This window comes from Melozone crissalis, unplaced genomic scaffold (genome assembly GCF_028551555.1).
Source record: "Melozone crissalis strain CALT ecotype California unplaced genomic scaffold, PUWL_Pcris_2 ptg000106l_1, whole genome shotgun sequence".
Lineage (NCBI taxonomy): Eukaryota > Metazoa > Chordata > Aves > Passeriformes > Passerellidae > Melozone > Melozone crissalis.
Window position 1 is genome coordinate 4,357,985 of NW_026535883.1, and position 14,919 is coordinate 4,372,903.

General features: G+C 47.9%; 1 protein-coding gene and 1 pseudogene across 1 annotated transcript; both read right to left on the reverse strand.

The window, feature by feature from the left end:
- Nucleotides 1-5,437: 5,437 nt before the first annotated feature.
- On the reverse strand, nucleotides 5,438-6,391 carry LOC128947496 (taste receptor type 2 member 7-like). The gene has a single exon (XM_054291768.1). The coding sequence runs from the start codon at nucleotides 6,389-6,391 to the stop codon at nucleotides 5,438-5,440; it is 954 nt and encodes a 317-aa protein (XP_054147743.1).
- A 4,864-nt stretch (nucleotides 6,392-11,255) lies between these two features.
- Nucleotides 11,256-12,936, reverse strand: LOC128947453 (taste receptor type 2 member 7-like; annotated as a pseudogene).
- Between the last annotated feature and the right edge of the window lie 1,983 nt (nucleotides 12,937-14,919).

Here is a 14,919-nt window from a genome sequence, read left to right on the forward strand (position 1 = left end):
TGCAGTCCTTCAGCATGAGCTGATTCCAGCGTGGCCTCTGCAGTGGCTGCCATCCCTCAGGATACACCCAGCCCATTGATTGTGCTGTGGGGTTCTCCTGGGGCTGCAGGTGCCTCACCTTTCCACCACAGACCTCCATGGGCTGCAGGGCACGCTTGCCTCACCGTGGTGCTTTTCACAGCCTGCAGGGGAATTCTTTCTCCAGCACATGGAGCAACCTATCCCCTCCATTCCTTGGCCCTGTCCTTCAGGAATGTTTCTCACAATATTCCTCGGTCCTCCCTGCTGGGATATGTTCCATCCATAACTGGACTTCAATGAGGAGAAGGTCACTGTTCTTTCAGGATTTAATCCTGGAAAACAAAATGAAATCTCCTCAGGGCATGTTTCCTGACCTTTTTATGGAAACATAAATTCAAATCCAAAGGCCTCCTAGCTCCAGAAGGTGGATTAGCATGTTATCAAGTGCCTTTAATTATTTGTTTCCTTGTTTCTGGGCAGTTGCTGTCTAAGGAGATTTGGGTAGTTTGGTGAGGCAGCCTGCTAGAATCAGTGGTTGAGAGGTTGCTCTGGCCTAAATGTTTGCATCTCTCAGTTCAGAAGCAGGGAGGAAGGTTTTGCAGGTGAGATGAGAAATGCACACCTGGCACTGGGTGTCAGGTAAAACGACCCTCTGAGCGTGAGCTGGTAAAAGAAATGACCAGTTCAGGTTCTGCTCTATTCATGCTGGTGTCAAGGAAAGTTTCCTGTCTCACCACCCAGGAGGCCTCTGACAGTCACGCCCCAGCACCAGAGGCTGTCACTGCAGGCACCAAAGCCCCTTCACCGTGGGCAGCTGCCCCACTCCACTCCCTGCACACACCATGCTCACAGCCAGACCAGGTTTCCTCTCCAGCTTGGCACTGGCTTTCCCATAGTGGAGTCTCAGGCCTCTGGATCTTTCAAGCACTTTAGTCATGGCACAGTAGCACAGAGGCAGCTCAAGCTGGGTGCCTCTGAGGAGGTAAGCCAAACTATTGGATCCCTGGGATTTTGTGTCCTTCCTGTCTGTGCACATGATGACTGGGGTGTCTTGAGTGTCCAGTCAGCTGGCTGGTGCCACAGGTCCCTGTGCCCTTTGCAGTGCAAGGCCTGGCACCATGCTTGGGACTCCCAGCACTTCCCCACAGCCTGCAGCTCCCTCCCATTGCAGCTGCTGCCTGAGCTGTCTGTACTGATTGTGTTCCTCCCCACTGGAACTATTTCACGTTTCACTCTCATGGGGAGCTGTCCTTGGGCAGCTCTCAGAGCCCCACTCAGTCCCTCCTGGACTCTCACTCTGGAATAGGCCAGGGGTGGAAAATAAGGTGGAACTGCTCATGAGTCAAGACAAAGACAGGGGAATCACTCCTCAGTTATTCTCACAGACAAAACAGACTTGAGGTAGAGAAAATTAGTTTAATTTATTGCTGATTGAAAACAGAGTAGGATGATGCAGAACATGCACACAACTAGAATATTTGATCTTCACCCCCAGTAATCTCAGCCTTAATTTCACACATTTAGGGATCATCTAGCACCTCCTCTCCTAAGGAGTCGAAGAAACAGGGAATGTTGTTGTCAGTTCATTAAAAGTTGTCTCCTTCATTTTTCTCCTGCTCCAGCATGGCAGCCTCCCATGTCCTTCAGGACTTCTCTTTTACCAGAGAAGACACATTGGTCGCTGATGAGAAGAGCAGTGTCTAGTGTTGGGACCATTGGAGTGCCTGGAATTGGCTTTTCCCAGCATGGGACAGCCTTGACCTCACCTGGTTGAGACCCCACAGGCTCCCAGCTGCAGCTCCTGGCCCAGGCACCCTGTACATTTGCCTGTGGGTCATTGTGAGATGAAGCTGTGGCTTCATTCCACACTGCACCTTGCACAAAACCCACCTTCCTGGGGCTGTAAGTGAGCCAGAGTGCAGTGGGAAAAGCCAAGCTCATCTCCAGGTGAGACCAGGCCAGGAGAGCAGTCTGTGACCCGGGGCCACTCTCGACTATTTGAATGTTGGTTTGGGGGGGCTGTGCTCCACAAACAGCGGAGATGTTTTTCTGTGATGGAGAATGTTTTGATTTTGATACTGATCCCTGTTTGATCAGTGTCAGGCTTCAGGATCTGGGTTCTTCTGTCCCTATTTTGCCTATGGTGATCATGCAGAGCCCTGGCTGTGCTCAGCAGGTCAGGGGACTTGTTGTTCTTTCAGTCTGAGAGTCTGGGTGCTGTAACCTTCAGCCCACATGCTGGAGAAGTGGAGTTCATTTTGATGCCTCATAGGCATTGAAATCCAGGTTGGTTTTTCCAATGGCATTGCCTTAAGAGAAAATGATGAGACACATATTGGGGCAGGTGATGGGAGACACAGGAAGTAAACGTGGTATTTATAATAAGTTTTATTTGGTGCATATGACGTAAAAGGGTAAAAATCAGACAAGTCACTGTGCCAGGCTTCCCATCTCATCTGCTTGGGAAAGTGAAGGCTTTCAAAGATGGCTCCATGCTGAGTTTCCTCGACACTGCTGTGCCCTAAAGTTTCCAAATGAATTTAGACCCTGAAAGCTGTGAGGTTTTTCCCAGGCAAGTTGTGTTAAGCTCTGTGGGGCATGGACTGCCCGTGCCCTTTGGGGTAGTACAGGACCTGTCCCATTTGGCCTTGCACATCAGGACCACAGCAACCAAGGAGATCTCATCTCATGCTGTGGTGGAAGCAGGAAAAATAAACCCCAAGCAAGAGCTCTATGGCTACAGGAAACGAACCCCCAGCATTTTCTCTCTTCCAAATGATGATAGCCATGTTTTCTGTGGGATAGAACAGCCAGCAGGATGTTACATGAATATTCATATCACATGCTCCTAATTGCATTCATTGGCCACCATACAGACTTGGAATGTGACCCAGAGCGGTTTTCCATTCTGTTCCAGCACTGGGCAGCCATTCCCATTGAGTTCTGGCACCTGTCATGTGTCAGCTTCTCCAGGCTGGGCACATCCTGCATCTGTGCCCATGGGCTGTGCAGGGTGGCTGTGCTGCTGGACACCCTGTCCCCTGCAGTGCCAGCTGAGTGGGGCTGGTGCACAGGAGCGGGATTCTGTGCTGGCTGTCACATTCTCAGGGGTTTCATGGGGAAATGGACGGAGGGATCCATCTGTGGTTCTGTGGGGCTGTGGTGTTTTGTGTGGTGACATCTGCAGGGTGCTGGATGTTGCCTGCTGAGTCTTGTGGCATGTGAGGTTTGGACGGGTAAATGTTGCAATGGAATGTAGGGAATGAGATGGATCTTCCAGAGTTTTCCTGTGTAAGTGATCAGGTTTATCATGTTAAAGGTTGAAGTGCATGAGCAGCAGACACAGGGGAAGAGGGGTTTTGTGGCTGTTTCTGTCCTTTCAAGGCCTTTCCCTGGTGAGATGTGTCCAGCAGAGATGCTTACAATCTGCCTCTGGACCTGAGCTGCTGATAGAAGTGACCAATTCAGGTTCTGTTTTGTATTTGCTGCCACTATTTCATGTTTCACCTGCTGTGATGGGTTGCTCACAGGGAGAAGCCAGAACTCCACTGAGCTCTTCCTTCTCTCTCACCCACAGGAAGGGCAGGGGTGAAAAACACGGTCGGGAATAGTCAGGGTTCGAAATAATGGCAGGGAGATCACTCACCAGTTACTATCATGGACACAATGCATTTGACACCAGGAAAATGAACTTAATTTATTTAAAAAAAGAAAATATAGCAGGATAATGAGGAGGAAATGGAAAACTTGATCACACTCCCCCCATACCCCTATCATCTGAGGCTCAGCCTCCCTCCTTCATCCTCAGCTCCTCCCTAAGAGCAGCGCAGGGGCAAGTCAAATAGGGGCTGCAGTCAGCTCTTAACAAGTTGTCTCCTCCCCTCCTGCCTCCTCAAGCTGTTTCCCCAATTGAGAGCAAAGACTGTTGTCTGGGTGTTTCACTGAGCCAGAGTGCAGTGGGAAAAGCCAAGCTCATCTCCAGGTGAGAGCAGGCCAGGAGAGCAGTCCCACAGAGCAGGCAATCCTGTCCTTGCAGGCAGTGGGGCACAGAGGACACGCAGGGCTGCAGTGGGCAGGGGGCTCTGCAGCCCCTGAGCTCCCCGGGGCCGTTCCTGCCTCACTCTTTGTGGCTCAGTGACCACCTCTGGAGAGTGACAGGGCTCAGCGTGTTCACACTCAGCTATCAGCCACTGCCAGGCACTCATACAGACCATAATATGTGCCACAGCACAGGGCCATGCAGAAGGAAAGCTAAACCAAAATAGAGAGAAATCTCTTCATTGCAGCCATTTCATTCTGTGAATACGAAAACATTTGTGGCTGCTTGGCCCGATTGTTATTCCATTTTTTTAGCCAGTTTGTGTTCCAGACTTGCACATTTTTCTGTTCCATTTAGAGTGTAGAAATTTGGCACAAAATAAAGCCCTTGCTGGTCCTCAGAGATGAAAGGGCCAGAGTGCTGCTGAGTTTCATTTCTGATTCTGGGAAATTCAACATGTAAGTCTTGTCATGTTCAATAAGAACTTTCAGAGTCACAGAATCACAACTCATGCATTTTATTGTAGAAATACAAATTGGGAATTGCCACTATTAAATACACGCACTGGAATAGCTGTAAAAATATTTCTGAAAAAAGAAGTAAATAAGGAATAGCAATGGGTAATTCATTATGCTCAACTTCACCACCATGTAGGCCTATGAACAGAATTTCACCAGGGTACAATCTGACACAGTTGGAAGAGCAAATCTTAACCAAGAGGTGTTCTCTGCTTTGGGGAAGATAGCAAAGCAATCCTGCTGTCCTGTCTGCACTGTGGTGTCATATTCCCATCCTCTGCCAGGGAGGATTTGAAATGCCAAATGGATCCTTTTGGGAGAAATGCAGGTGAGGCTGCAGTCAAAATACCTCCTTGCTGCCATGGTGAATGGGGGGGGGCAGCCAGCTGCTGTGGAGATGAGGGATAGCCAGGGTTGGGATTGCAAAGGCTGTGAGTCTTGGGCAGGGGCTGAACACTCAATTAGCATCACTCCCTCTTCCACTGGGCCCAGGCAGAGGGAAAGGGGCTCTGCCTGATGATCCATCACCCCACCTGCAGACTCTCATGCCCACATTAATCCCTTCACCACATGGGCTGAGAAATTATTCCTACCAACAGGGCTAAATTACTTTATTAATCACAAAAATGTATCTCAAAGTGTGCCTAAATCTAAATATGATAATAATGCAATATGATACTAATATATTTAGCTTAAAATAATTAAGCTCAAAAGATACAAATTAAGTTTTCTTAACTTGGTTGTTGAAGAGTGATCAGTATCATCTACACTGCCTGGAGAGCTGCATCAGAAATAAAATTACTTGTTTACTGCAGTAAAAATCAACATTTTGCATGGGCTCTAGCTGTTATCACAGTTCCTATTTCGTGAAAAACTCACACTTCACACAGGAGAGGATTTTCAGCTTTGGTTTTTCCAGCTTGGGATTACTGAAAATCAGAATAAGGGAATGAATACCTGGAAAAGCAAACTGATATATGTAAATAAGGAGTGTGATGATATTTTCTTTCTTCATGGCATAAATTATTGTCAAGACCAAACATACAAAGTTGATGCTGTACATCACTAAGAAGGAAAGGACAGATTTCATGGCTCTGATGTGGGCATCCATGCTGAGGTCCTTCATGGAGCTTGTCTGCATCGTGCGCTTGTGTCTCCAGAGGGAAAAGAGAAGGAAAACAGCAGAACAGATGACTACCAGGAATGGAAGAGCAAACACAAGGCCAGAAAGAAAACAGGAAAACAAAATATGTATATCCTTTGTGATAGTTACTTCCCAAAAATTTCCTTGGCTGGTGGCAGTGATGTTGTTCCTCTTCAGAGTTTCATGGAAGTCATAAACAACAATGCCCATAGCCAAGGCCACAGTCTCTGACCCCAACAAGAGCCAGGGCACCATCCTGTCAACTTTTCCTTTCAGGTAGATGAAGAAGCTGTTCCTGAAATTGGCAATTTTTATGCAGTAGAAAGCACAAAGACAGGCTGAGACCCACAAGTTGGAATAATTAAAAACAGCTGCAAAGGATGCAAGTAGTTGAAGTATGGTTTGAACATGAAGGATGTTGGGATAAATTATGGAAATGAACTGGTATACCCATGAGAAGTATAAAAGGGAAATCCTGGAGCATCCCAGCAGCAGCAAGATCTTCTCATTAGAGTTCAGGGATTTCTTTTTGACCCATGCAATGCAAAGCACACAAACGATGAAAGCATTGATCCACATGCCAGCAAGTGCCTCCATGGTGCTGATGGCCAGAATTGTGGCTCCATATGAAGTGACATTGGATTGCTGTGCGGGATGACACGCTTCCATGGTGTGAGCTGGGGAGCAGAGCTGTGCTGGCCAAGGGGGCTGTGGCAGCAGAGCCTGAGGCAGGTCAGTGGCTGCTCTTGGTGGAGTGTCAGGGATGGCAAGAGGAGCTTTATAGAGCTGCTGCTGCTGCTGCTGCTGCTGGGGGGGATTTTGGTGCCGCTGCTGTGGGCACAGGGCAGGTGCAGGGATGTAAATGTGCTGGGTATCCCCTTACCCGGGGCCACTCTTGACTATTTGAATGTTGGTTTGGGGGGGGGCTGTGCTGGGTGTCACAAAGAGCAGAGATGTTTTTCTGTGGTGGAGAGTGTTTTGATTTTGATACTGATCCCTGTTTGATCAGTGTCAGGCTTCAGGATCTGGGTTCCTCTGTCCCTATTTTGCCTATGATCATCATTCAGAGCCCTGGCTGTGCTCAGCAGGTCAGGGCACTCAGTGTCCTTTTCAGTCTGAGAGTCTGGATGCTGCAACATTGAGCCCTGATGTTGGTGAAGTGGCCATCACTTTGATGCTTCACAGGCATTGAAATCAATGTTTGTTTTTCCAATGGCATTACCTTAAGAGTAAGTGAAGAGACATATAGTGGCTCAGGTAATGGGAGACAGAAGAAGGAAAGTAGGATTTTTTTACACGTTTAGTTTGAGGCATATAATGTGAAAGATTAATAGCTGGGACAAGTGCCTGTTCCAGGATTCCAATCACATCTGCTTGGGAAAGTGAAGGCTTTCAAAGATGGCACCATGCTGACTTTCCCCCACACTACAGTGCCCTAAAGCTTCCAAATGAATTTAGACCATGAAAGCTGTGAGGTTTTTCCCAGGCAAAATTGTGATAAGCTCCATAGGCCATGGACTGCCTGCGCCCTTTGGGGTAGTACAGGACCTGTCCCATTTGGCCTTGCACACCAGGACCACAGCAACCAAGGAGATTTCATCTCGTGCTGTGGTGGAAGCAGGAAACATGAAAGCCCAAGCAAGAGCTCTATGGCTACAGGAAATGAGCCCCCAGCATATTTCTCTCTTCCAAATGATGACAGCCATGTTTTCTGTGGGATAGAACAGCCAGCAGGATGTTACATGAATATTCATATCACATGCTCCTAATTGCATTCATTGGCCACCATACAGACTTGGAATGTGACCCAGAGCAGTTTTCCATTCTCTTCCAGCACTGGGCAGCCATTCCCATTGAGTTATGGCACCTCTCCTGTGCCAGCTTCTCCAGGCTGGGCACATCCTGCATCTGTGCCCATGGGCTGTGCAGGGTGGCTGTGCTGATGGACACCCTGTCCCCTGCAGTGCCAGCTGAGTGGGTCTGGTGCACAGGAGCGGGATTCTGTGATGGCTGTCACATTCTCAGGGGTTTCATGGGGAAATGGAAGAAATGAAGCCAGCATGGTTCACTGGGACTGTGGTGTTTTGTGTGGTAACATGTGCAAGGTAGTCCATTTTCCCTGCTGAATCTTGTGGGATGTGCGGTTGGAAGGGATGGATGCTGCACTGCATGTAGGGAATGAGATGGATCTTCCAGGGCTTTTTTTGTGTAATCAACTGTGGCTTTCAGGTTAAAGCATGAAGTGCAAGAGCAGCAGCAGTGAAAAAGGGGATGTGTGGCTGTTTCTGTTTTTTCAAGGCCTTTCATAGGGCCAGCACAGCTGCTTACAATCTGCCTTTGGACATGAGCTGCTGGTGACAGAAATGATCAGTTCAAAGTGGTTTTGCTGTGTTCTTACTGGAGATATTTCATGTCTCACCTGCTGTGATGGGTGGACCTTGTGCAGCTGTCACTTTCCCACCCAGCTGCTCCTTGACTCTCACCTACAGTTGGGGCCGGGGTGGAAAATAAGATGGAAAACCTCATGGACTGAGATAAAGACAGGGAGATCAATCACCAGGTAATGTCATGAACAGAAGAGTCTTGAGGAGAACAAAATCAAATTCTTTATTGACTATGGGAAATATTGTAGGCTGATAAGAAACAAGGAGAGGATTTGAACCTGCTGCCTCCACCTTCCCCTTCTTCCTCAGATCAGTTTGACGCCTCTTTCCCAGGTTCTCTACATCTTTCCCCTACATCAGGGATGGGGAATGGGGGTTGCAGTCAGCTCATAACAAGGTGTCTCCTCCACTCTGTCCTTGCACTCTTCCCCTGCTCTAGCAATGGTCCCACCCTTGGCCTGCAGTCCTTCAGCATGAGCTGATTCCAGCGTGGCCTCTGCAGGGGCTGCCATCCCTCAGGATACACCCAGCCCATTGATTGTGCTGTGGGGTTCTCCTGGGGCTGCAGGTGCCTCACCTTTCCACCACAGACCTCCATGGGCTGCAGGGCACGCTTGCCTCACCATGGTGCTTTTCAAAGGCTGCAGGGGAATTCTTTCTCCAGCCCACGGCGCAACCTATCCCCTCCCTTCCTTGCCCTGTCCTTCAGGAATGTTTCTCACAATATTCCTTGCTCCTCACTGCTGGGATATGTTCCATCCATAACTGGACTTCAATGAGCAGAAGGCCCAGGTGTTTCAGGATGGCAATCCTGGAAAGCAAAATGAAACCTCCTCAGGGCAGGTGTTATAAACTTGTTATGAAAATATAAATTCAACTCCAAATGCTTCCATGCTCCCGAAGATGGATTGACATTTTATCGAGTACCTTTAATTATTTGTTTGCTTGTTTCTGGGCAGTTGCTGTCTAAGGAGATTTGGGTAGTTTGGTGAGGCAGCCTGCTAGAATCAGTGGTTGAGAGGTTGCTCTGGCCTAAATGTTTGCATCTCTCAGTTCAGAAGCAGGGAGGAAGCTTTTTGCAGGTGAGATGAGAAATGCACACCTGGCTCTGGGTGTCAGGTAAAATGACCCTCTGAGCGTGAGCTGGTAAAAGAAATGACCAGTTCAGGTTCTGCTCTGTTCATGCTGGTGTCAAGGAAACTTTCCTGTCTCACCACCCAGGAGGCCTCTGACAGTCACGCCCCAGCACCAGAGACTGTCACTGCAGGCACCAAAGCCCCTTCACCGTGGGCAGCTGCCCCACTCCACTCCCTACACACACTATGCTCACAGCCAGACCAGGTTTCCTCTCCAGCTTGGCACTGGCTTTCCCATAGTGGAGTCTCAGGCCTCTGGATCTTTCAAGCACTTTAGTCATGGCACAGTAGCACAGAGGCAGCTCAAGCTGGGTGCCTCTGAGGAGGTAAGCCAAACTATTGGATCCCTGGGATTTTGTGTCCTTCCTGTCTGTGCACATGATGACTGGGGTGTCTTGAGTGTCCAGTCAGCTGGCTGGTGCCACAGGTCCCTGTGCCCTTTGCAGTGCAAGGCCTGGCACCATGCTTGGGACTCCCAGCACTTCCCCACAGCCTGCAGCTCCCTCCCATTGCAGCTGCTGCCTGAGCTGTCTGCACTGATTGTGTTCCTCCCCACTGGAACTATTTCAAATTTCACTCTCATGGGGAGTTGTCCTTGGGCAGCTCTCAGAGCCCCCCTCAGTCATTCCTGGACTCTCAGTCTGGAGTAGCACAGGGGTGGGAAAAAAGATGGAACTGCTCATGAGTCAAGATGAAGAGAGGGGAATCACTCCCCAGTTATTCTCCCAGACAAAACAGACTTGAGACAGGGAAAATCAGTTTAATTTATTGCCGATTGAAAACAGAGTAGGATGATGTAGAACATGCACACAACTAGAATATTTGATCTTCAACCCCAATATTCTCAGGCTTGATTTAACTCATTCAGACATTCTCTAGCAGCTCCTCTCCTCAGGAGCACAGGAGGACAGGGAATGTAGTTGGCAGTTCATAAAAAGTTGTCTCCTTCATTTTTCTCCTGCTCCAGCATGGCTGCCTCCCATGTCCTGCAGTCCTTCAGGACTTCTCTTTTACCAGAGAAGACACAATGGTCGCTGATGAGAAGAGCAGTTTCCAGTGTTTGGACCATTGGAGTGCCTGGAATTGGCTTTTCCCAGCATGGGACAGCCTTGACCTCACCTGGTTGAGACCCCACAGGCCCCCAGCTGCAGCTCCTGGACCAGGCACCATGTACATCTGCCTGTGGGTCACTGTGAGATGAAGCTGTGGCTTCATTCCACACTGCACCTTGCACAAAACCCAATTTCCTGGGGCTGTAAGTGAGCCAGAGTGCAGTGGGAAAAGCCAAGCTCATCTCCAGGTGAGAGCAGGCCAGGAGAGCAGTCCCACAGAGCAGGCAATCCTGTCCTTGCAGGCAGTGGGGCACAGAGGACACGCAGGGCTGCAGTGGGCAGGGGGCTCTGCAGCCCCTGAGCGCCGTGGGGCCGTTCCTGCCTCGCTCTTTGTGGCTCAGTGACAACCTCTGGGGAGTGACAGGGCTCAGCGTGTTCACACTCAGCTATCAGCCACTGCCAGGCACTCATACAGCCCATAATATGTGCCACAGCACAGGGCCATGCAGAAGGAAAGGTAAACCAAAATAGAGAGAAACCTCTTCATTGCAGCCAATTCATTCTGTGAATACCAAAACATTTGTGACTGCTTGGCACGACTGTTATTCCATTTTTTACAGCCAGTTTGTGTTCCTGTCTTGCACTGTTTTCTATTCCATTTAGAGTGTAGAAATTTGACAGAAAATAAAGCCTTTGCTTGTCCTGAGTGATCAAAAGGCATGGGTGCATCTCAGTTGAATTTCTGATTATGGCAAATTCAACATGTAAGTCCTGTCATAATCTATAAGAACTTTCAGAGTCACAGAATCACAGCTCTGCATTTTATTGAAGAAATACAAATTGGGAATTGCCACTATTAAATATACGCACTGGACTACCTCTAAAAATATTTATGACAAAGGAAGCAAATAAGGAAGGGCAATGGGTAATTTATTAAGCTCAAATTTACTACCAGGTAGGCCTATGAACAGAATTTCACCAGGGTACAATCTGACAAAATCAAAAGAGCAAATCTTAACCAAGAGGTGTTCCCGGCTTTGGGGAGGAGAGGAAAGCAATCCTGCTGTCCTGTCTGCACAGTGCAGTCATATTCCCATCCTCTGCCAGGGAGGATTTGAAATGCCAAATGGATCCTTTTGGGAGAAATGCAGGTGAGGCTGCAGTCAAAATACCTCCTTGCTGCCATGGTGAATGGGGGTGGGCAGCCAGCTGCTGTGGAGATGAGGGATAGCCAGGGTTGGGATTGCAAAGGCTGTGAGTCTTGGGCAGGGGCTGAACACTCAATTAGCATCACTCCCTCTTCCACTGGGCCCAGGCAGAGGGAAAGGGGCTCTGCCTGATGATCCATCACCTCACCAGCAGACTCTCATGCCCACATTAATCCCTTCACCACACAGGGGCTGAGGCATTATTCCTACCAACAGGGCTAAATTACTTTGTTAATGACACAAATATGACTCAAAGTTTACTTAAATCCAAATATCATAATAATGCTGCATTAAAATGATATATTTAGCTCAAACTAATAAAGCTCAAAAGATACAAATTAAGTTTTCTCTAGCTTGCATGTTGAAGAGTGAACATCAGTATCATCTACACTGCCTGGGGTCCTGCATCAGAAATAAAATTAGTTTTTTACTACAGTAAAAGATCAACATTTTACATGGGCTCTGGCTGTTATCACAGTTCCTACTTGGTGAAAAACTCACACTTCACATAGGAGAGGATTTTCAGCGTTGCTTTTTCCAGCTTGGGATTACTGAAAATCAGAATAAGGGAATGAATACCTGGAAAAGCAAAAGATATATGTAAATAAGGAGTGTGATGATATTTTCTTTCTTCATGGCATAAATTATTATCAAGATCAAACATACAAAGTTGATGCTGTACATCACTAAGAAGGAGAGGACAGATTTCATGGCTCTGATGTGGGCATCCATGCTGAGGTCCTTCATGGAGCTTGTCTGCATTGTGCGCTTGTGTCTCCAGAGAGAAAAGAGAAGGAAAACAGCAGAACAGATGACTACCAGGAATGGAAGAGCAAACACAAGGCCAGAAAGAAAACAGGAAAACAAAAGATTTTTATCCTTTCTGATAGTTACTTCCCAAAAGTTTTCTTGGCAGGTGGATGTGATGTTGTTCCTCTTCAGAGTTTCATGGATGTCATAGAGAACAATGCCCATAGCCAAGGCTACAATCTCTGACCCCAACAAGAGCCAGGGCACCATCCTGTCAACTTTTCCTTTCAGGTAGATGAAGAAGCTGTTCCTGAAATTGGCAATTTTTATGCAGTAGAAAGCACAAAGACAGGCTGAGACCCACAAGTTGGAATAATTAAAAACAGCTGCAAAAGAAGCAAGTAGTTGAAGTATGATTTGAACATGAAGGATGTTGGGATAAATTATGGATATGAACTGGTATACCCATGCGAAGCATGAAAGGCAAATCCTGGAGCATCCCAGCAGCAGCAAGATCTTCTCATTAGAATTCCAGGTTTTCTTTTTGACCCATGCAATGCAAAGCACACAAACGATGAAAGCATTGATCCCCATGCCAGCAAGTGCCTCCAGGGTGATGATGGCCATAGTTGTGGCCCCGTATGCAGTGACATTGGATTGCTGTGCGGGATGACAAGCTTCCATGGTGTGAGCTGGGGAGCAGAGCTGTGCTGGCTAAGGGGGCTGTGGCAGCAGAGCCTGAGGCAGGTCAGTGGCTGCTCTTGGTGGAGTGTCAGGGATGGCAAGAGGAGCTTTATGGAGCTGCTGCTGCAGCTGCTGCTGGGGGGGATTTTGGTGCCGCTGCTGTGGGCACAGGGCAGGTGCAGGGATGTAAATGTGCTGGGTATCCCCTTACCTGGGGCCACTCTTGACTATTTGAATGTTGGTTTGGGGGGGCTGTGCTGGGTGTCACAAAGAGCGGAGATGTTTTTCTGTGGTGGAGAGTGTTTTGATTTTGATACTGATCCCTGTTTGATCAGTGTCAGGCTTCAGGATCTGGGTTCCTCTGTCCCTATTTTGCCTATGATCATCATGCAGAGCCCTGGCTGCGCTCAGCAGGTCAGGGGACTTATTGTCCTTTTCAGTCTGGGAGTCTGGATGCTGCTACATTGAGTCCAGATGCTGGAGAAGTGGAGTTCATTTTGATGCTTCACAGGCATTGAAATCCATGTTGGTTTTTCCAATGGCATTGCCTTTAGGAAAGTGAAGGGAGACTTGCACGTGTCATCGATGATCATCGGTCTCAGATTTATTGATCCAGCTTACATACTTTTATAGTAGTGTTAATTAAGCTCATACATATTGTAAAAACTGAGCTCATCATTGGTTACAGATTACATCCCAACCCCTCCTTTGTTGCTAATACCTGTTCGTTTCTTGTTGAGGGTAATACTTGTTTTCTTCATCCTGCTGTTGACTGTTATTGACCAGCCTCAAGGACTCCATGTTTTCTACCGTGTTTTTCTCATCATTTAACCAACGACACAGTGTTATTGTTCTTCTCGTAAGGAAAAAGGCTGAGAACTTACTACTTACAGTTGCTTTTTACTGCTTAACCAGCTGTATATGATCATGGCCTTTTTTCCTTCAAGCCAAGTCTGAAAATTCTCCAACAATGCCCTAAGAGTAAGTGAAGAGACATACAGTGGATCAAGTGATGGGAGACAGAAGAAGGAAAGTAGGATTTTTTTACATGTTTAATTAAACGATTTTATTAAAAGAGTAATAGCTGGGAGAAGTGTCTGTTCCAGGATTCCCATCTCATCTGCTTGGGAAAGTGAAGGCTTTCAAAGATGGCACCATGCTGACTTTCCGCCACACTGCAATGCCCTAAAGCTTCCAAATGAATTTAGACCCTGAAAGCTGTGAGGTTTTTCCCAGGCAAGTTGTGTTAAGCTCTGTGGGGCATGGACTGCCTGTGCCCTTTGGGGTACTACAGGACCTGTCCCATTTGGCCTTGCACATCAGGACCACAGTAACCAAAGGGGATCTGATCTGATGCTGTGGTGGAAGCAGGAAAAATGAAAGCCCAAGCAAGAGCTCTATGGCTACAGGAAATGAACCCCCAGCATTTTCTCTCTTCCAAATGATGATAGCCATGTTTTCTGTGGGATAGAACAACCAGCAGGATGTTACATGAATATTCATATCACATGCTCCTACTTGCATTGATTGGCCACCATAAAGACTTGGAATTGTGACCCAGAGCAGTTTTCCATACTGTGCCAGCACTGGGCAGCCATTCCAATTGAGTTGTGTCACGTGTCATGTGTCAGCTTCTCCAGGCTGGGCACATCCTGCATCTGTGCCCATGGGCTGTGCAGGGTGGCTCTGCTGATGGACACCCTGTCCCCTGCAGTGCCAGCTGAGTGGGGCTGGTGCACAGGAGAGACAGGGATTCTGTGCTTCTGTCACATTCTCAGGGGTTTCATGGGGAAATCGAAGAACGGAAGCCAGCATGGTTCACTGGGACTGTGCTGTTTTCTGTGGTAACGTGTGCAAAGTGCTGGATTTTGCCTGCTGAGTCTTGTGGCATGTGAGGTTGGGAGGGATGGATGTTGCACTGGATGTAGGGAATGAGATGGATCTTCCAGGACTTTTTTTGTATAATCAACTGTGGCTTTCAGG

Excerpts from the sequence above, each read along its gene's own strand:
- LOC128947496 (XM_054291768.1), bottom strand. The coding sequence starts at position 6,391 with ATGGAAGCGTGTCATCCCGCACAGCAATCCAATGTCACTTCATATGGA.